General features: G+C 35.1%; 3 protein-coding genes across 3 annotated transcripts in view; 2 read left to right on the top strand and 1 right to left on the bottom strand.

The window, feature by feature from the left end:
* Nucleotides 1–2,785: 2,785 nt before the first annotated feature.
* Nucleotides 2,786–4,449, top strand: LOC143616252 ((E)-beta-ocimene synthase, chloroplastic-like; the record flags this gene model as incomplete). The annotated part of the gene is made up of 5 exons (XM_077089133.1): nt 2,786–3,183; nt 3,293–3,511; nt 3,587–3,725; nt 3,798–4,046; nt 4,126–4,449. Coding segments are annotated over 5 exons (1,329 nt in total), but the record flags the coding sequence as incomplete, so codon positions are not given.
* A 939-nt stretch (nt 4,450–5,388) lies between these two features.
* LOC143616251 (uncharacterized) lies at nt 5,389–5,994 on the bottom strand. The gene is made up of 2 exons (XM_077089132.1): nt 5,715–5,994; nt 5,389–5,597 (listed from the first exon to the last, which is right to left on the bottom strand). The coding sequence occupies exons 1-2, from the start codon at nt 5,992–5,994 to the stop codon at nt 5,389–5,391; spliced, it is 489 nt and encodes a 162-aa protein (XP_076945247.1).
* Nucleotides 5,995–16,858: 10,864 nt separating this feature from the next.
* LOC143616250 (uncharacterized) overlaps nt 16,859–23,939 on the top strand; it is a 46,908-nt gene continuing 39,827 nt past the window's right edge. Inside the window, exons 1-3 of the mRNA XM_077089130.1 lie at nt 16,859–16,885; nt 16,994–17,408; nt 19,783–21,242. Of these exons, the coding sequence (XP_076945245.1) occupies nt 16,859–16,885; nt 16,994–17,408; nt 19,783–21,242 (1,902 nt within the window). The remainder of the gene's footprint in view (nt 16,886–16,993; nt 17,409–19,782; nt 21,243–23,939) is intronic.

Genomic DNA, 23,939 nt, shown 5'->3' with positions numbered 1-23,939 from the left:
CATACAATACATTCACATACTTACTTATATACGTATTCGAAGATGCATATTACATACTTAACATGTTCATCGTTCTGCCATACACATACTTTCATTCTTTCGTGGTTTCTTTCTTTAACATACACAATACACACGTAACTAACCTTACATTATAAAGAGCATTTCGCCCTACATACCTCGGTTATTGTCATGGTCCGGTACCCTCCATCATCGGATATTATTAGGGTCCGGTCACCATCCATCCTCAGATACTATTAGGGTCCGGTCACCCTCCATCCTCGGATATTACTAGGGTCCGGTCTCCCATCCATCCTCGGATATTATTAGGGTCTCGTCTCCCTTTCTTCCATACAACCATACCATACTTTTCTATATATTCATAATTATAACGTTCATACATACACACATCATTTACACATCATATATAACAATCATATCTTCAAACTATCACCTGGCGGTACATGCAACATCCGAAGATCGTTCACGCACCATCAAGCATTCATTCATACATAAATCATATAAGGCATACACTTACCACTTAAAGTAAGTGTAAGACTAATCACATCGAGTATGCACACAGCCCCGAAAACATAACAACGAATGGGGCTAGAAACTCACCTGATCTCGGTTGCGTCCGCCATTTAAGGTTATTCCCTTCCTTGTTGTGCGCGACTAATTGTTTGATAGGTACAATATTAAATATTGTTCTAGCCTTTCTTACTGCTTACTTAACTAATCTTAAGTGTCTAAGCCGATATTACTCCATTGAGTCATTACCCGGTTAGTTAATCGTTACACGTTAACCTTTAAAGGTATCTTTCATATATTAATAAAGTCCAGGGGCTAATATGTAATTAAGCCATTTATTCTAAGTCCAAGGACCTTTTTGTCATTATTTCAAACTTCTAATTCGTTATTCAGAATATAGAGAACTGGACTCTTTATAACGAACTTATCTTTTATAACGAACTGGCTTTAAAGAATTGAAGCTAGTTCGTTGTTCTTCCTTAACGAATCATCATAACGAATCGGAGCTAGTTCGTCACTCCTTCATTAACGAATCAGTTCACGAATTAAGGCTAGTCCTTTAACGAATTACCTTTAATTCGTTAGTTTCACATAACGAATTAGGGTTAGGGTTTTAATACCCTTTTCATCCTTGTCTACACTTTTCCGGCGCCGTCTTTCCGGCGCCGTCATCGCCGGAAAACCGGGATCTTACCCCATTTACCCGTTTTTAATTCAAAACAACTAATTTAGGTTAAAGTTTACATCTTTCTCACATAATAGGGTCCGATTTACTATCCTACCAAGTTTCATGCAAAACCGACTTCGTTTACCCGTCCTTTTCATAAACCGAACACTACTCGTTTTACCCAAAACGAACCAACTAACCAGTTTACTATCAAGTTCATTACTTTATCAATAATCATGACCCGATCTATCATCCTACCAATTTTCATGTAAATCCGTTCATGAAAAGTAAGCCTTTTTAACAAAAACGTACATTTGAGGTTTTTGTATGAAATCACTCGAGATGCTCAAAACCATATCAAACGAACTCCAATTTGAGTGACTCAAGCGGCCACGGAATCGTCTCGTCCCGATCTACAAACCCATCAGCTCACCTTCGCCGGAAACTGCTGCTACAGTCGCCGGAACACCTGAACAGTTTCCAGAATCTTCACTTTTGAGATGCTATGGTTTTGCTGATACAAATCGGACTTCCCTACCTCTGATTGAAGATCTAATCGGTGGAAATATTCATTTGTATACCATGAACACTCAGTTAAAATTTGAGACTAATCCGACGGCTAGATCTCAGGGAATTTTTGTGTCTTTATGGGTGGTTTTCTCAAAAACGGGAATTGGGTTAAGTGTGTGTTTTGATGGTGTAGGCTATGGTGTGGAGATGTATGAAAATGGGAAGGATTACGGTTTTAAGGGGTATTTATACTCCCTTAAGCCCATGGACCTTAAGCACATCTTTCCTTTTTGGTTTATAATTAATTTCATCTAATTAGTCTAGTTATCCTTCTATCTTTATTATTTTAATTCTCTACCAACTTAAGTAAACTTTTCCCTCTTAAATAAATAAAATATTAATTATCTATTCTTAGAAATTTCGGGATGTTAGATGTGTGGTACATATTGAGTTCTTAAAGTTCTTACAACTTATCAGGTTTTCAAAATATCCTCCCCTATTTATACTAAGGATAATGTAATAACTATTTTGAAATTGAGAACTATGAGAAGTAATTTAGACCATAAAAAACCCAAAATTTTGAAAAAAATATTAGAAAACATAAAAAAAAGCAAAAACAAAAAAAGTAAAAAAATCAAAATTCTTATATATTATCCCGGTTTCATAAAAAAAACTTCTCGGTTTTGTTAAATTATACACATATGTATAATAGGTACATATATGTACATACATGTTTTTTTATACACATATGTACAATTTAAGGTAATGATAATGTACATAAGTGTACATTACGTAATTAGAGATTAAATGAAATTATACATATGTGTATAATACGAAGTGTTTTTTTTATGAAATCGAAATGAAATATAAGAATTTTGGTTTTTTAATTTTTTAAAAATTTTTGTTTTTTTTTATTTATAATTTTTTCAAATATTATTTTTAGAATTTCTTGTGGCTAAAAGTAGTTTCTCAAAGTTCTTAATTTCTAAAGGGTTCTCTTAGAAAATATATGTATATATATATATATATATATATATATATATATATATATATATATATATATATATATAACTCATTCAGGATTTGTTGCAATATCTGAACACAGATTTTCTTAGGAGATTCAAGGACAACAATCGTGGTAGTTTCATTGGATGTCTACAGACAGATGTAAAGGGATTGCTAAGTCTATATGAAGCTTCACATGTTGCTTTTACAGAAGAAAGTGATTTGCATGAGGCTAAGTCATTTGCAACTAAATATTTGCTAAAACTGAAGGGCCGAGAAAATGAAGCTTTTGAACACATACACCAGGCATTGGAAGTCCCCTTGTATCATAGGATGCTTAGACTACAGGCTAGGTGTTATATTGAAGCGTACAGTAAACGACAAACTGCAAATGAAGTTTTGTTAGAGCTTGCAACGTTAGATTTCAACATGATTCAAGCGACATACAAAACGGAACTTAAAGTTGCATCAAAGTAAGACTTGGCTTTTATCAACGCTCGAAAATCAAATTTGAAAATAAAGTATGTATAATAATATGGTAATTCCCATGATAAACAACATTTGTTCCTTTTTATATGACAGGTGGTGGAAAACCATAGGCTTAGCACACAAGTTAGGGTTCGCTAGGGATCGACTAATGGAATGCTTCTTTTGGACCGTAGGAGTGGTTTCAGAACCACAATATCATTCTTGTCGAGTAGGTCTCACAAAAGTCTGCACGTTAATTACGGTCATTGATGATATCTATGATGTTTATGGTTCTCTAGATGAACTAGAGATCTTGACGGATGCTGTCAAGAGGTTTGTTGTTTTCAGTTGTAAATTATATTACGTCTCCTTGGTTTGATCATACTTATGTAGCTTCTAACTTTTTAGGTGGGATATTAATACAACGGAACATATGCCCAACTATTTACAAGAAGGCTTTGGAGCTCTTTTTAATACAATTACTGAAATGGGTTGTAATACTTCAAATACACAAGGAGAAGACATAACACCAATCCTTGTAAAAGTGGTTAGTATATTGCATTGAAATTTATACATACCTTAGCTAAAATATCATCTTATTATATTTATTGATTAAAAGTGGGGAGAATTATTGGAAGCGTTCCTTGTGGAAGCAAAGTGGACTGAAGAAAAATGCATTCCAACACTTGAAGACTATCTAGATAATGCATGGTTGTCCGTCTCAGGAGTAGTTATACTTACTCACGGATACTTTTTAATCAATCAAGAAATCAACAAAGACGCAGTTGAGAACTTAGAGAGATACCATGATCTTATGAAATGGTCATCGCTGATTTTTCGACTTTACAATGATTTAGGTACTTCAACGGTACGTTTCATAGTTTATTTTATTTATTAGAGATTTTATTGTTGTTCTTTTCTTCTAATTTTGTAATCCCTTTACGTAGGGTGAGATAGAAAGAGGTAAAAACATAAATGCAATATCATGTTACATGCATGAGAATGGTGTTTGTGAGGAAGTTGCCCGTGCATATATTAAGACTTTAATTGGCGAAGCATGGAGGGAACTGAACAAAGTGCACATGACTTGCAATTCTCAAGAGTTACCCAGTTCGTTTGTTGATATGGCAATTAATCTAGCACGAATTTCATGTTGTACGTATCAATATGGAGATGGACATGGATCTCCGGACACTCGAGCCAAAGATCGGGTCTTCTCTATTATTATTGAGCCCATTACAATTGAAGAAAAGAAACATCAGTTTGCTTAAATATTTGGCAATATGTCTTATGAGGGTGATTAATAATCAATAAAAAACCTTGTTGAGTGTATGCTACACTTTCTCAAAACATATATACCCAATAAATGTATTTGTGACAACCCATCAAAAAACAAGTTATTATCTGTACGACTTCAAAAAGTAATTAAATCGAAACAGTTATGGTATCTAGAAGTTCACTTTATGACTATGTGCATCTAGAAGTTCACTTTATCATATATTGGTAATCGTTTGAAGAATTGTTGGGTCACTCATCAGTCTGTCCGACACAAATGAACGTTAGCGATAACAAAAAAGTAACGATCGATTACTAAAAAAATATTAAACAAATGAGATGCTGATATATAAATTATTATCTATGCATTTTATATGAAACTTAAAACAATAGTTATGTTTGATATACGCATTTTTATTTTCAAAAACGATGTATCGTAAACTAGACTGATATATTTTTATAAATGAGTACTGGTGAGTACGAGTAAATATTTTATACTCTAGAGAGTTTGTGTTTGATTATTTTTTTAAAATCATCGAATATTACCGACCGGCATCTAAATGTATAAGCAACGAACCGCCCCACCCGACATCTTTCCATCGTCGATCGACCGCTACCCTCACCCGGAAAAAAGAGTCGGAAACCGGTCGCACAACGGACAATCTCCGATCCATATATCCAACCAAAAACCAATTACTTCTCCCATTATTTACTATACCTTTCGGAACATTTTACCCAGCTCGATCCCGATTAGCTCGATCTCCTCTACAGTTTTACCAATTTGTCTCCATCGACCCGGGCAAGAGAGCCTAACCGGTATACTCGACCACGATCTAGAAGAACGATGGAGTGACCATATTACCTTCCACAAAGTTTCCTTCTCTCATTCTTAAACCGCCACAACAACTTTGTAAGCAAGGAAACATTGAAATCCCTTAGAAAACCCAAACCAAGTCCACCATATTCAACTGGAGCCGACACCTTTTCCCAAGCGACCCAATTGAGAGCCTCTTACTAAAAAGTTCTACCAGGTCCCCCGAGTCAATTAAATTCTTATTACCTCCTATTTGAAGACCCAAATGTATAAATGGCACCACTCCCACCTTGCACCGAAGCACAGTAGCCATCCTCCCCAAATCAGCCCCTACCACATTTATACCATAAATACTACAATTATGTAAATTAACTTTCAGATCTGACACTAAGTAAAAACATCTCGGAATCCGACCCAAGTTCAATGCGTTACGATTGATTCAATCACCCAAAAAGACCACATCATCCACGTATGAAAAGTGAGAAAGTGCCGGCCCAGATGAACCGCATTTTAAACCGGAGTAAATCCCCTTCTGGACCATTGAATACAACATAGTGGTTAAGCCTTCCATGGCGATAATAAACAGAAACAGCGCTAACGGATCGCCTTTTCTAAGACCCCAAAAACTTTGGAATTCCTGGGTAGGTGACCCTTTCACCAACCCTGAGGCCCGGCTAGCCTTTATAATAGCCGAGACCCACATTCGCCATTTCAAAGGAAAAGCCATTTGCTCAAGAACCGAATCCAAATGTCCCGAATTTAATGAGTCGTATGCCTTCTCTAAATCGAATTTAATAACATACCTCGCCTTTTAGATATTTTTAGCCAAGAGAGCACTTCGTTCATGATTAAAGGACCATCTAAAATGCTTCGGTCAGCTAAAAAGGTTGATTGTTCTTCTGAGATTAACCCTCCGATCAACATCTTAGTCCTCCCCATCAACACTTTAGAAATTACTTTATTAATACACCCGATTAAACTAATAGGACGGAAGTCGCCTAAAAAACTGGGTCCTTGACTTTGGGAATCAATGCTATAAAAGACGACAAACAACCAAAGCTAAACGACTCTGAGTGGTAAAACTCTTCAAAAATCATCAAGAAGTCAGTCTGAAAACAGCTCTAGAACCTTTTGAAATCTAATATTAAACCCATCAGGACCTGGTGATCGGTCCCCTGCACAATCCCAAACGGCCTCTTTGATTTCCGATAAAGTAAAAACGAGATCAAGCAGCAAGCTTCAAGACTATTCATTTGCTTGAATATATTTGACACCAAACCCGGCCGACCCCGTAAAGGTTCCTCAAATTTTCTAGCAAAAAAATCGAAGACCACCTCTTTCACAATAATCGGTTTAGATTCCCAACTCCCCTGCACCATGAGACCGTGTAAACGGTTATTACTTAGATTAGCATTAATAATACCATGGAAATATTTAGAATTTCATCTCCATGTGAAGCCCACGAACCATCGACTTCTGTTTGAGATCTCTATATTTCAACTGTTCAAACTCTTTTACAAGTCCAATACACCTCAATCTTAGTTTAATTTCCAAGTCCGAAAGCACTCTTATCTCACCTATAGATTCAAGCGACCTTATAGTCTTTTTGTTCTCCTCTTACCGGCCTTCATTCTGAACCCGAACTTGATTCATCCATGATTTTATTCACGACTTTAGCCATCTAAGTTTAGTTGTCAACGCAAAATCCGCCCGTCCCGTAAGGTGGAAAAGTCCACACTGTGTCCGAACAAATTCCTCAAGCCCCTCTAACTCCAATCAAGAGTTAAAAAAGCGGAACGGAATATGCCCAAAGTTGGACGCCACCGAAGGCAATAATAACGGTCTATGGTCGGAACAATATTTAGCTAATAAATTCAAAGACGCAAGCGGCCACATACTCATGAACTCTTTACAAACCAAAAAGCGATCTAGTTTGCTAAATTTATCACATTTTTCAGAGACATAACTGAATAACCCCCACCCCCCATTTGATACTCCGATAAATCGACCTCAGAGATGTACCAATTACACGCATCAATATTTGACACAACGAATACAGAATTTAATATTTCCCCTTGATCTCAAACCTTGTTGAAATCGCTTATCATAAGACTGAGACCGACCACCGACCTCCTTAACGCCAACAACTCAACCCAAAGCTCTTTCCGATCCACTGGATCGTTTGGAGCATAAACAATCACAATCGTTAACAAAACACCCAAAGGTTTAATAACCCCGGCAGTGACAAGGAACCTGCTGTGTTTAAACGAACCAGTCTTGCTGAAATTGACAAGTCCCAAGAACTAAGAATACCTCCAGATCGACCTAACGCATCAACTGAATCAAACTTACACGCAGATCTGCCACAAAACCTATTTACAATCCAAGAGGGGTTCTCTGATTTTTTTCATCTCTTGGATATGAACAAAGTGAACCCCATAGCTAGTTTTTAGCCCAAGAATCCAATCCGCTTTCAGATATTTGCCAACCCCTCTAAGACTAGCCGTAATGGGGCGATGATCCAGGCAAGAAAGGGCGACAAAGGGGGAGCACACCGCCCCCTGGGCGATTTCCGGGCAAAATGGGGAGGGGGCGAGGAGAAGAAGTCGCCGTGGAAGAAGAAGAAAATATTATTATTTTATTAATATGTGTTATATATATTTATATTTATACATATATATATATATATATTACGATTGTAGTCCCCTACACCATTACACCCCAAAACAAAGTTTCACCCCTTGCTGACTGGACGCTACATGGCATAAAACGTCCCAATTTGTAGCCTCTCCACTACACATAGCCTAATATTAAATATTTTATAGTGTAATTATAATTATGCATAATAAATATTTATAGTGTAACGATTTATTGAAAAGGAAATGTATTTTACTATTATAGTGTTTCATTAGTTTCACCACTTAAAATCCATTTATTATTTGATAACCAGTTTTATTTATTTATTTATTTGATAACCACCGTGGGAATTGTGTAATGTTTCTTAACCGACACGTCTTTTTAAAATGGCGCAGGAAATAGTATAAATAGAGGCCCTCCGTATACATATATAAGATTTTTATCCCTGCAACCATCTTCTACACGAGGAGTACCAACAGCGGTGGCGGTTTCCGGTAACTTTGACATAGGAGACGGTTCCCGGTAAATTTCTATTACTTGGTTTCTGCGTTTGTTCAATATCTACAATACTCGTCCATTCAGTTGGTATTCCATCTCTATAATAATAAGGATCAATATATAACTACTCAAAGTACCCGCACAAATGGACATAATTTTTTGTTCTCTTCATAGGTCGTCTTTTCGAGTGTCGGTCCCTTTATATTACATTAAGGAAACAAACGATACCAACTGAATTTCTGACACAACACACAGGTTAGTTTTCGATATAGGATTTAGGATAAGGACGGGTAAGGGAGATTTAGGATTTAGTACATATGTTAATTTCCAGAATTCGCTATGAAATCCTGCCCCACTATACTTGTAAGGCCCCGTTACCGGTGCCCTACTTTGGACGCTGGATTTACTCATAAACACAGTTCTAAATATCAGAGTTAATTAAAACTTTACGCGGAATATAAAACTTTCATAACATTACAATAATAATTCGTAACTTGTCTTAAAACATTCTTGTCTTCAAACATTACAACATTAAACATAAAACAACTTGCGTCTTCAGATGCCAGACTCTTATTCTTCTACCATGTGTTCCCGCTCAAGCCAGCTATCTCATCCTACTCACCTGCGTGCATACTAAAAGTCAGCTATGCTGAGTGAGTTCTAGTTAATCATACATCATACAATACGTATATTTACCTTCCATTATGCATCCGAAGATACATAATAATTACTTACTAATTTATTTCATAATTTCATACATACTTTCATACTATATGATTACTGTCCATTCTATATCAGATATTATTAGGGTCTGATCCCTCTGTCCTTGTCTATCTCAGATATTATTAGGGTCTGATCCCTTTCTTCTCTATCTCAGATATTATTAGGGTCTAATCCCTTACTTCTTCATCTTCATACATACTGTCTTTACATACCCGTAACATACATATAATTTCTTTAATCATTCAAACATATTCATATATTGTACATATATGTATATATATCATACACATTCATCTTTCATATACATACATCCCTTGTCATTACATGCAATATCCGAAGATCGTTCACGTACCGACAAACTTTTATTCACATACATAACATAATATCTAACACATAAATCATAAATGGAATACACTTACCATTTAAGGTAAGTGTATTAACTATCACATCGAGTATGCACACAGCCCCGAAAACATAACAAGGAAAGGGCTAGAAACTCACCTAAACTCGGTTACGTTCACCGTTTATGGTTATTCCTTTCTTGATCTGTGCACGACTAACTGTTTAATAAACGCAATATTAAATACTATTCTAGCCATTCTCATTGCTTACTTAATTGATCTTAAGTATCTAAGCCGGTTTTACTTCATTTTATCTTTACCGGTTAGTTAATCATTACTTGTTAACCTTTAAAGGTATCTTTCATCAATTATCAAAGTTCAAGGGTTATTATGTAATTATTTCATTCTTTTCTAAGTCCAGGGACTGTTCTGTCATTTTATTAAACTCCTAGTTCGTTACTTAGTTCTTAACGAATTGACTATCATAACGAACTGGTTCATGTAACGAATTGACCTTTTGACGAACTGGTCCCTTTTAACGAATTGGACCTCCTTCGTATGGTTTGGTTAACGAATTGAACTTCATAGAAAACTGAACCCTTATAACGAACTGAAACTTTAACGAACTGAACCCTTAACGAACTGGGGGTTCATTTGTCAGTTCTTCCTTAACAAACTACTTAACGAATTGGATTTAGTTCGTCATTCATTCCTTAACGAATTGTAACATCCTAAATATTCTAATATTAAATAAAGAAAGTCGTGTTTAGATATCGTGTGTTAATATTTAATTAATATAAAATATAGAAAGAAAATGGACTTAAATTATATAAAATGGATTAAGATGGTGGATTGGCCTAGAGTCCATGGGCTTTAAGGGATATAAATATTCCCTTAAACCATTCAAAAACTCGAACTCTCATTTCCATCTTCCATAATCTCTACACACACTCAAGAACACACACACCTCCATCACCTTACACATGGCCATGAGGAAAAGAGAAACGAGATCGAACGTCAAATATAGATAGATATTTAATATACAAGATAAATACAAGATCTAGAGTTCATAATCAAGCCAACTGCAACCACACCGAACATATAAAGGTATGTCTTTTACCTTTAAAGTTTACGTTTTTGAAACCGGTTATCCTTGAAACTTTAAACGAGAGTAGATCGGGTATAAACGAACATTAAAGTTGAAAACTTGATGATAAAGTGGAACTTAACGAACTCGTAACTATGAACGGCTTGTTTAAAGAAACCCTAGATCTATTTTAAACATTTTCAGCTTAAAAGATCCAAACTTTATGATTTCCCGAGTCAAGTCTTACCCGGAAATGGTCACGAGAGCGCTTAAGGGGTAAGATGGCATCATGTTAAAGGTTTATATGTTAAATAATAATAATAATAATAATAATAATAATAATAATAATAATAATAATAATAATAATAATAATAATAATAAACAAGCGCTGGGTTGAGACGCAACCCTGACCCTCATGTTGACCAAAACCCATTTGCCCATATTAAACCAATCGCATACAAACCTGTTCACACTGAGCTAGATGGCCAAGATACTTACATTAAGACTTACCCGTAACTCGATTACAATAAGTGGACATCAATTAAAAGAGCTCAGCTTATGTGTATGGTTGGTCTCATTAGGTTCGCATACAATAACCTCAAATCGGTTACATGTATGCTCGAGTACAATAATGACTCGTTTACAACAATAATCACATACAATATAGGTATACATATATACATCACATACAAATCTGGAAGTCGATTACAACTGAACTCACATATAATCTGAAAATCACTTACACTGTAACTCGCATACAGTAGCTCGATTACAATGGCTACTCGATTAGACCATGACTCGCTTACAATCTGCGTTTGATTACAATGAAACTCGTATACATTACTTACCCGTTTACCCTCCAGATCGCATACCCTATGACTCGAATACAATCGGGTTTCGTTACCAATAGGATTCGATTACATCCCGGATCCGATTGCCTTGACTCGATTACCTGTACTTAATCGCATACAATTCCGTCGATTACATGGAGGATCGATCACATGAAGGTTTGAATGCTTGGGGCTGCAGTAAGGATGAAGGTAGGGTCTTATGGTTAATTAAGGAGAGGTTGGGCTTATAATTTTTATATATACACACGGCCCAAGATCTAGCCAAGCCCAAATACAAACCCGAGCCCTATAACACTCCCTACACTCGATCACTTATAGTTCGGTTACTATGAGCAACCACCCGATTACGTTACGAAGTGATTTGATTGCCTTGTAATCGATCACTTTGAGAACCCAAGAGTACGTATATGTATAGAGGAATACTCGCTTAAATCTACACCTAAGATTACACTTGGAGGTCCACAAGTATGGGATAGCCCATGTGTCCTATACATACACACACATACGTCTAAATATGAATATACTTATAAACACATGACAGTTTACGAGGAGGGACGTGAACTCGATAAAGAAAAGAATATTAAATGAATCTGAAAACTCTTATATTAATAATAACATGTTTAAAGAAAGAGAAAATAATAGTAATTAAATAATGGGAAGAACCTTATGCCTTAGGGTTTAACAAATAAAATAAACCAAGTATAAAGTAATCTAACACTATATCATTAGACTACCCCAGACTTAACCGTTTCAGTTAAAATACCATTAGAACAAGTATTAATATGTGTAACCGATATACAGTTAGCAGAGCTCAGCTAAAGAAGGGAATTACGATAAACGAAGAAAGAAACAGGATTGAGGTGAGTTTCTAGCCCTATTCCTTGTTATGTTTTCGAGGCTGTGTGCATACTCGATGTGATTAGTTAATACACTTACCTTAAGTGGTAAGTGTATGCCATATATGATATATGTGATAGATATGAATGATTGCTTGTCGGTACGCGAACGATCTTCGGATATTGCGCGTACTGTCAGGTTGTAAATAAAGTTATGAATGTTATATATGGATGATGTATGAACGTTATGAATGAAAGCTTGTCGGTACATGAACGATCTTCGGATATTCCACGTATAAGGGAAGTGATTAGCTCCTTACATGGACATTAAATAATAACTTGTATACAGTGTTCCTTCTATGGATAATTTGTAGAGTTCCTTCTATGGATAATGTATAATGTTCCTTCTATGGAAAGCGTACTGTTCCTTCTATGGATAGTGTAGTGTTCCTTCCATTGATAGTATGGTGTTCCTTCTATGGATAGTGTAGTGTTCCTTCTATGGATAGTATAGTGTTCCTTCTATGGAGAATATATATTTATAGTATGGGTAATAGTAATAGCTCTTTTAATAGATATTATGTGACGTTCCTCTTATGGATATTTATACAAGGTTAAAGTAATAATACGTGTCTTCGGATACATGAAGGAATGTATGAGAATGAAATGTATGTTGCCTGATTAACTAGAACTCACTCAGCGTAGCTGACTTTTAGTATGCACGCATGTAAATATGTTTAATGAGTTGGCATGAGGAGGGCACATGACATGGATTGAATGGCTGGCATCTGAAGACGGAATAGAAATGTTGTTTTAAATACGATGTTGTATATTGTGCTTTAAAGAAAAGATTGGATGTTTTAGATCGAATGATTAAAGTTAACGTTTCCGCGAAAGTTTTAATAAACTCTGATTTGTAGAATCGTGTTTATGAGTAAATCCAACGTCCAAAGTGCGGCACCGGTAACGGGGCCTTACACGAATTAACATAACGAATTGGCTTAAGGAATTAGTTAGCGAATGAAGCTAATTAGTTATTCTTCCATAGCGAATTGGCTTAACGAACCAGGGGTTAATTCGTTATGTTCCCGTAACGAATTAGGGTTAGGTCAGAAAATGTCAGAAACATTCTCTGACATGTTAACCTTGTACTCGCCACCTTTCTGGCACCGTCGTCGCCGGAAAACCGCGATTTCGCCGGAAAAAAGAGATCTTACTCGTTTTCCACCGTTTTTACAGTTTTTCATCCTGTTCGATCCAGATTTGAGCTTGGGGGACCCCTAAGCTCATTTTTGGTTCGGTTTATACCCGATTCCACCCGGATCTCATGACTTTAACGGTTTAAAGGTGTCGGCTCGTCGTTTCAGAAATAAATCTAACGGGTTTGAGCTCATACAATATCACACTATCATTACCTTGGACCGGGATCGGTTTTCCTTCTTGGTTCGGCTAGAGAAAAGAGAGAAATTAGAGAGAGAGCTTAAGTGTGTGTTTTGGGTGGTGTATGGAATATGTGTAAATGAACGGATGGTCTTCTTCTTCTTTCCTTCATAACCCAAGTCCATAACCCATATCCATTTAACCCAACACTAGCCCGACTCACAATAACTCATATTTTCATTTTATTAACCGAAACGAGAAACGAGATGTTACAATACTATATATAAAGAGAAACCTAATGCTACAGTGTTTTCAGTGGAGATCCAATAAGTGACTGTCATGTGGCAGCCACTGAATTTCTGTTTTTTTATTATTATTATTCCCGATATTCCGTTTGTATTTATTAATTTAAGAATATAGTTTAGCACAAATTGAAAGCTTGTCTGGTGGTCTCGCTGTGATGTTATAAACCACAAGTTCCGAGTTCGAACCTCTCTTTGGCCGGTTCTAAGTTTTTTTTTATATTTTTTAAAGGTTTATGTATTATATATACCATACTAGTTTTTTTAAGATCTATGTATTTATGTGTTCCATACTAAAGCAAGCAATAGAAAAATAAGATGATGTGATGGTAAAGTATTGTTCAATTTCTATTATTAGTTTTAAAAGAAACCGACGCAACGTGCCGAGGGAAACCTTTAGCTATATATTATAGCAAACGTAACTACTACAGTTGGACATTGAGAGTTGTCAAACTTTAATTTAATTTTTGTTGTTTGTCGTTAGTTAATTATTTGTTTTCTTATGGTTTTAGTTTAATTCATTTTTTTATCTTAGCTTAATTATTCTTTTTCTTTGATTTTAAATTAACTTTTTTCACAAACCGAACACGTGTCAAGATAATTTTGGTATACTAGGATTTTATTTTTTGAGTTTTCTTTTTCGTTTTTCTATAAAACATAAATAAGTATGCTTTTATATTTTTATTTTGGCATATATCACCACTTTATTTTATGAGTGGTTTTTCTCTTTCGATTTCTATACTAAGTTCGGGTAATGTATAAACACTGTAATTTATTGAGTAGATATCGTTCGAATTTCTGCCGCAACGCGTGGTGATAACTTACTAGTTGACTTTAATACAATACAATGCAAAAGTGTGTATTTTAATTCAAACTTTTTATATACAAATTCTTCACATTTGTTGAAACATTTTGTTGCTTAATTTTTGATTAATTAGTGGGACTTTTAGTAAATAATTAACGAATATGTTTGTAAGTCCTTGCATTAAATAAATTTCTAGTGCAAATTTATAATACAAATGGATGCATTTTATTTCAACTTTGTGAGAGATTATGATTTATTTGTTTTATATCAAACGGTTTCATGATAATGTTATTTGTGTAACAAACATCAAATACACTTTCATAATGCATGAGTAACAATGCTAGTCCTTATTTCATCAATATGATTCAATATACATATATTACGGATTTAAGTTTAGTATAATTGGTTCTAATATTATATTTCTGAAAAGTTTATGAAATTCACCGATTGACTTACACAAATATAAAATTTTACTTATATCAACAATTATACTATGCATAACTATTAAGCAAACCTTTAAAAATAAAATAATAAGAACCATCCACAAATGTCAATTTCGTCATGTGTACCATTCTGAAAATTTAAATTTAAAACCTTTAAAGAACCTAACAAAAGGAAATATTTAATTATGGAATTTCTATATTTCAATTAATTATTAATTATTATTTGATTAACTATTTGACTAAGCATCCATAAGGCTTACAATAAATACGTATGTTGACCGATTGACTTATTCTAAATTTAGCAATTAAGGATTTAAATATATGAGGTTGATTTTAAATTTAAATTTTGTCATTGGAGTATTATAAAATCTAATTGATGTAATTGATGTATATGAGGTTGATATTCATTTAAATATATATATAGTCTAGATTTAAAGATATTAATTTAATTAATTTGTATTTATAATATAATTTAACAACATTACATTTTAGTAATTCAAAATTTGAAAAAAAATTAACCCTCATCCTTAATTTTTGTTTATACTTTAAGGTAATTAAAATTCCCTAATTTTTGGTTCTTAATTAATTCCGTATATACATTCCTTATTTATTCAAGTCTCCCAAAATTCAAATACTTTACTATTTATGTATAAATACTTCACTTTCACACAAGAATTCTTACACTATCACACCACCACCAAGCAAAAACGATTATCTTTGTTTCTAAGGTTTATATTTTTTCTTGTGTTTATATCGTCCATTTTGTTATTTTGTTTTTTGGGTTAAAGGTGTTATTGTTCTCATATGGTTTTCTAGGAAAGAGGAAAAACGAAGATTATTTCTAAGTCATGTAGGTTGAATTGTATCAACCTACATCACAATAAGGTTAGTTATGATCATGGGCGGACCCACATAGTATTCAACGGTGTCCAGGGACACCAATGTTTTTTAAAATTTTTTTAGAAGCGATATAATAATTTTCTGAAGGACCCCATAAGTATTAGTATTTTGACCCTTATCAATATTACCATTCTAGTCTGATGGAAACCCCCTTCCTTTACCACACTAAAGACCCGAGTTCGAGCCTAGCACTTCCCCGTTTTTTATGCATTTCGTTTTTTTATTTACTCTATATCAGTTTTAGTTTTGGCCCATGGGTTTTATAATATCCCAAGTTCATCAAACTTACAACTCCACCACACACATTTCAAGTTCTCAACCCCACTACTCAACCTAAACTCACACCTTTCTCAGTTTTTCCGGCCAGCCTCCGCCCATCTCCACCCATACCCGCAAGCCTCCGCCTCATTCCAGTCACCGTTCAACCCTCTCTGGTCTTATAAGTGTTTGTTTCCTCTAATTTTGTCTCATAGTAAAGGTAATTTTAGGGCTAAAGTTGATTGATTTTATATATAATTATACTCATGTTGGTTATTGTATGTTGTATATTGTTGTTATATTGTGACTTAGTTTCTTAAAAACTTGAATTTTAGGGTTAATTATGCATGAATCATTGAAAAGAAAGTTTGAGCCCTCGTCTTCTTCAAGTAATACATCTAAGAAAATTGATTTGGAAGACCTTCCATGGGATCCCTCTGAACGGAAACCGATTTCATCTTATCATGTTAACCAAAGAGATGAAATTAAACGTGCATATTTGAGTAAAGGTGCTTGTCAACAGCAAGGTCATGATTATCCAAAACGAGATATTAGTGGTAAACTAAGAAGTTTTAATCCTGAATGGTTTGCTAGCTTCAAATATAGGTTAGAGTATAGTGTAAAGGCGGATAAAGTTTTTTTTGCTTGGTTTGTTACTTTTCAAGGAAAATGGTCAAAAATATGCATTTGTGACCGATGGATTTTGTGGTTGGAACAAACGAGAGAGATTGGTTGGCCATGTGGGTAAGACGAATAGTTACCACAACAAAGCACTTAAAAAATGTGAAGACTTTCTTCGACCAAAACAATCTACAGGTTTTGCCTTTCAAAAGAAAAGTAAAAAAAATAGTGACGAGTATAGAATCCGATTAAGCACCTCAGTTATTCTTGCTAAAGCTTTTCTGAATGGTGCGATAGCTTTTCGTGGTCATGATGAGTCTGAAACTTCAATTTATAAAGGACATTTCTTGGAGTTTTTAAGATTATTGGGTGAATTAAACGAGTCCATTGCTAAAGTTATATCAGGAAATGCTCCAGGGAATAATCAAATGACATCTCCCAAAATTCAGAAAGACATATGTAATTGTTTTTGTAAGGCCCTGTTACCGGTAGCCCTACTTTCGTGTTGGATTTACTCATAAACGCAGTTCTAAATATCAGAGTTAATTAAAACATTCGCGGAACATTAAAAACATTCAAACCATTACATTCCATAACCATAATTCTTGTCATATCGAGCATTCACAGTCATTTAAAAACAAAACATAGTATTTTAAAATAAAACATCATAGCAAAATCTTCAGATGCCAGCTTCGTCCGACTCTGCCATATGTCCTCCTCAAGCTACCTGCCTCATTCTACTTACCTGCGTGCATACTAAAAGTCAGCTTCGCTGAGTGAGTTCTAGTTAATCACATAATCATACAACACCCTCTTACATTTCATACTTAACCTCTTAACTTTCTTTCATACACACATAAGTTCATATACTTTCATTCTTACCTTCATACTTTCTTTACATACATAATCATACGTTTTAAAGAGCCTTTCGCCCTATAACCTCACAGATATTATAATGGTCTGGTCCCTAACATCACAGATATTATAAGGGTCTGGTCCCTAACATCACAGATATTCCAAGGGTCTGGTCCCTAACATCACAGATATTATTAGGGTCTGGTCCCTTTGTTTCGTGTAACTGTTCCGTACCTGTTCATACATACTTTCCTTGACAATACGTGCGATCTGCGAAGAGCGTTCACGTACCATCATCATAACATACATACATTATGCATACATCATATATTCATACATACATCATATCTTTCATCATACTTATCAATCATATCTTAACTACCACTTGACGGTACATGCAATATCCGAAGATCGTTCACGCACCGTCAAACAATGATCATACATAAATCATACAAGGCATACACCTACCACTTAAGATAAGTGTATTAACTATCACATCGAGTATGCACACAGCCCCGAAAACATAACAAGGAAGTGGGGCTAGAAACTCACGTCAATGCGGTTGCGTTCACCGTTTACGGTTATTCCCTTCTTGAGCTGTGCACGACTAACTGTATAATAATTATACGTATCAATAACTATCACTACACATATCGTCTTTCTAGTTTAATCATTACCCTCAACGAACGGGGGTCTGGGGGCAGCGCCCCTGGCAGCGGGGTTCTAGGGGCGGCAGCCCCTAGCGGGGTCCAAGGGGCAGAGCCCCTGGCTAGGGTTAAGCTGCCAGGTCAGTTTGGAAAAATTTTATTTTCATTAACTGTCTTAACACATTTTCCATTAGCATTTTGAATCATTGAATTATATGTTACTTAAAAGTTCAAGGGCTTATTTGTAATTAAATCATTCTTTTCTAAGTCCAGGGACCATTTTGTCATTCTGTTAAACTTCTAACTCGTTACTTATCCTTAACGAACTGACTTGCCATGACGAACTGGTTCTTGTAACGAATTGGAACCTTTAACGAACTGGTTACCTACACGAATTAGACTTTTAACGAACTGGACTATTAACGAATCAGTCCATGTAGCGAACCAGTCCAAGTAGCGAATTGGACCTTCTAATTCGTTATCTCCTTTAACGAACTGGTCATAACGAATCAAGGGTAATTCGTTACCCTTTTCCCTTAACGAATTGGATACGAACTATAGCTAGTTCGTTAATCTTTCCTTAGCGAATCAGCTGGCGAATTACCTCTAATTCGCTAGTTATTCCTTAGCGAACTAGGGTTAGGTCAGGAATGTCAGAACATTCCCTGACATTCCCCCTTTAACCTCGTACCACTTTCCGGCGCCGTCATTGCCGGAAAGCCGCCGGAAAAACGCGATTTCGCCGGAAAAACGGGTTTTAGCTCGTTTTTCACCGTTTTCGTCCCGTTCGATCCAGATCTGAGCTAGGGTGACTCCCAAGCTCATCATAGGTTCGGTTTATACCCGAATCCACCCGAATCTCGTGACTTAAACGGTTTAACGGTGTCGGCTCGTCGTTTCATGATTATATCTAACGGATTTAAGCTCAAACAAAAAATACTATCTTTATCTCGGGTCGGTTCTCAGTTTCCTTCTTGATATCGGTTTAGAGAGAGAGAACTAGAGAGAGAATCTTAAGTGTGTGTTTTGGATGGTGTAAGGGATATGTGTAAATGAATTAAATGGAGGATTTAGGGTATATATATTTTTAATCATGTGCTTAAGCCCATGGTCTTTCCTTCATTCCTCCATAACCCAAGTCCATAAACCATATCCATTTACCCAACACAAGTCCATCTCGTATTCTATTCAACTAAACCGATAACGACCCGCTTGAAAATAAACAAACTTTATGTTATTAATATAACCGAAAGTAGGGTGTTACAGTTTTGCACAAGAAGTTTTAAAAAGGATTTTTTAAGAACTAAGTGATGATGTGTTTCCTATATTAGTTGATGAGTCTCAGGATATATCTAAAAAGGAACAAATGGCTGTCGTTTTGAGATATGTTGACAAATATGGAGTTGTTAAAGAACGATTCATTGGCCTTGTTCATGTCATGGAAACATCTACGGCTTGTCTGAAATCGGCTATTGATGAATTATTTTCACAATATAATTTGAGTTTGGCAAGGGTTAGAGGTCAAGGGTATGATGATGCTAGCAATATGGCTGGTGAGTTTAATGGTTTGAAAGCTTTAGTTTTGAAGGATAATTCTTCGGCGTATTATATACATTGTTTTGCTCACCAGCTTCAACTAGTTGTTGTGGCCCTTGCGAACAAACATGATGACATTTTTTTATTTTTTGATAAGGTATTAACTTTGACAAATGTGGTTTGTTCATCTTGCAAAAGAATAGATATGATTCGAGAAAGTCAACGAAAGAAATTAAAAGAAGCGATAGGTCATGAAGAAGTTGAAACCGGGAGTGGTTTAAATCAAGAAATTTCTCTTGCAAGAACTGGGGATACGCGTTGGAGCTCTCATCACAAGACACTTGTACGTTTGGCTCAATTATATCCATCTATTATTGAAGTGCTTGAATATATTCGAAATTCCAGTTACAGTAATGTTCACCAAAGACAAGCAAGTGGAATTTGGACATACATGAAGGCTTATGATTTTGCATATTATTTACATTTGATGAAGCATGTTTTGGGGATTACTAATTTGTTGTCTCAAGCTCTTCAACGAAAGGATCAAGATATAGTGAATGCAATTCAAATGGTCAACGCAATGAAGCAACAACTACAAACGTTTAGACTTGAAGGGTTTGTTCCACTTTTGAAAGATGTGGCATCTTTTTGTGGAAAAAATGAGATTGGAATTATTAACATGGAAGATGAATACGTTGTCCCAAAATATAAAAGAAAAAAGACTTGCATCACCAATCGTTATTATTATGAGGTCGAAAATTTCAACACGGTATTAGCTATGCAAATACAAGAGCTTGGAAACCGTTTTAATGAGGTAACCACTGAATTACTTACGTGTATCGGTAGCTTGAGCCCGAAAAATAATTTTCATGCATTTAATGCCCAAAAGATATTAAGGTTGGCCGAGTTGTATCCGCGTGATTTTAGTTATGAAGAAAGAGAGGATCTTATGATTGAGTTAGACAACTATATTATTAATTTGAATGGAGATGAAATGTTTGCCAACATGAATGGTGTATCTAATCTTGCACAAAAAATGGTGGAAACAAATAAACATTTGGGATATCCAATGGTCTATCGTTTACTAAAGTTAACACTAGTTCTACCGGTTGCAACGACAAGTGTTGAGAGGTATTTTTCATCAATGAAACATGTGAAGACGGATTTATGTAATCGGATGGGTGATGATTATATGAACGATGCTTGCATTTTTTATATCGAAAGGGATATTCTTGCCAACATTACGGTTGAAGAGGTAATGGTTCGTTTCTAAACATGAAAAGTCGTAGAGAACAACTTTAAGAATTTGTAATGTTTTTTTTATCATTTTGAATGATATCGTATTCTGTGTGTTTTATTATGATATTGTTTTTTATTATGTTTCTCGTCTCGACTCTCGACCCGATCCGACCCGAAAAGTTTGAAAACCGAAAAAAATAGGACCCTATTGTCAATAAATCCTGGGTCCGCCACTGGTTATGATAATTTAAATGGAAGATTTCAACTCTATTTAGGTTATAATAATATGGAATTTTGGTGTTTTACTGTCAGATGATATTATTAAAATTAGTTATAGATTTATGTAAAATATATTATTAAAATTATTATGAATATTTAACATGATATCATTTTGTTATGTAGCCAATCTTTCAAAAGTACCAATGACTCGAGAAGGAGCATCAATGATTTTCTCTTTGGATCTGGTAAGCACTATAAATTAAATCATATTCCACATTTATATGCCTCTAATAAATATATGCTTTAATATTTTGGTTGTTTATTCAAACTGGTGTTCAGGTTATTTCGGGTGCTCTTCTTATTGTGCCAACGACACCGGCTGAAAACTTCAAACTTAACACTTAAGTCGCTATAACTTCTTTGACTGTAAGTTTGTTTACCTTTGACTTATTTTGAATCAATTGGTTAAAAGACTTATATTTCATACTCTATTTGATACTCTTATCATATTATTCTGGTAAGGTTTTATATCAATTACAATAATTTTGTTTTCCGTTTTTGTTTGTATTTATATTAATAATTATATAATTTTTTTATAATATTTATAGGTTATGTAACATCCAGAAATTTTCAAGAATAATATTTTATATATTATGTATCTATGATGGAAACATTATTTAATTTAGTAGAGACTTAATAAAATAATAGAGATAAAAGAATAAGTAGGCTTTAGATGGAATTAATTATGGACCAAAAAGAAAAGATTGGCCTTAGGTCCATGGGGCTTAAGGGAGTATAAATACACCTTAAAACCTAATCCTTTCCATTTTTATCTCTACACATAGCCTACACCTTGAAAGAACACACACAAACACCATCCTATAACCCGAGTAAAGATTTGAAGGTGGAAACCCGAACCCGTTGGTGCTAGATCGTCGTGAAGAACCAAAACAACATCAAAGCTTAACTGTGTTCGTAGTTCGACTCGTTTAATGTGCGTATATAATTAGGAATCGTTCATTTAGGTCCGGATTCATTTAGATAATCTTAGATCTGTATACTTACTATAAAAACGAACCAAACGTGATGATTCTTGCAGAAAATCATTAACGATTAATAGGTTAATTGCTAACCTAAAGAACCCGTATATATATGTTTAAATTGCACCCTATAAACACGACAGTTTGAATGATTGAATGGTTAGGGTTTGTTGGCGCTGGGTAGACGAATTCATTGATGCCTAAATCGTGTTATTTCATCGCTAAATGACGGTTTAATTGCAGATTTGATGAAGGTTAACTGCGTATGTTCTTGATGATTTTGACTTTGACCCTATAGTCAAAGATCTGGATAAGAACTGTTGGTAGTTCGTTATGGATGATCAATTCGTTACGCGTACATGACGAATGTGACTCATTCATGTAAATGGATAACGAATCTATCCATTCGTTATACAAAGATAACAAACTAGACAACGAACAAGAATCACCAATCAGGTAGCGAACCAGCTAACGAATCAGGTGATTCGTTATTTGCCAATTAGTTATTATGAGATAACGAACCAGATAACGAATCAGATCATGTGTGAATAACGAATTAGGCTGTGTTCTGATAGCGAATTAGGCTTAATTCGTTATGGCGAATGAGATGGAGAATTAAGTAAGGATTTAAAATTCTAATGGCAAATGTGTTAAGACAGTTAATAGAAATAAAATTTTTCCATGCTAACCTGGCAGCTCGACCACAGCCAGGGGCTCTGCCCCTTGGACCCTGCTAGGGGCTGCAGCCCCTAGAACCCCGCTGCCAGGGGCGCTGCCCCCGGACCCCCGTTCGTTGTGGGTTATAATTAGACTAGAAACGTGATATGGGTAGTGATAGTTAATCGTTATGTGTAATTGTTATACAGTTAGCCGTACACATCTCTCGGAAGGAGTAACCATCAACGGAAGAAGTAACCGAGTTCAGGTGAGTTTCTAGCCCCATTCTTATTTATGTTTTCGGGGCTGTGTGCATACTCGATGTGATAGTTAATACACTTACCTTAAATGATAAGTGTATGCCATGTACGATATATGTGATAGATACAAATGATTGCTTATCGGTATGTGAACGATCTTCGGATATTGCACGTACTGCCAGGTTATAAATACATATATGAATATTGTACGTAATGTAAAGATGATTGCTTGTCGGTACGTGAACGATCTTCGGATATTGCACGCACTGCCAAGTTATAGACAAATATATGAATATTGTATGAAAAGTAAGGATGATTGCTTGTCGATACGAGAACGATCTCCGGATATTGCATGTATTTCCATGAATAGTGAGTCTCTTTATATGGATATTAAATAATAAATTATGTACAGAGTTCCTTCTACGGATAATATATAGAGTGTTCCTTTAATGGAAAGCATAGAGTGTTCCTTTAATGGAAAGCATAGTGTTCCTTTAATGGAAAGCATAGTGTTCCTTTAATGGAAATCATAGTGTT

This window comes from Bidens hawaiensis, unplaced genomic scaffold, assembly GCF_021521415.1.
Source record: "Bidens hawaiensis isolate Kalapana, Puna unplaced genomic scaffold, B.hawaiensis_p1.1 tig00046365_1, whole genome shotgun sequence".
Taxonomy (NCBI): domain Eukaryota; kingdom Viridiplantae; phylum Streptophyta; class Magnoliopsida; order Asterales; family Asteraceae; genus Bidens; species Bidens hawaiensis.
This window is presented reverse-complemented; position numbering and strand designations above follow the sequence as displayed.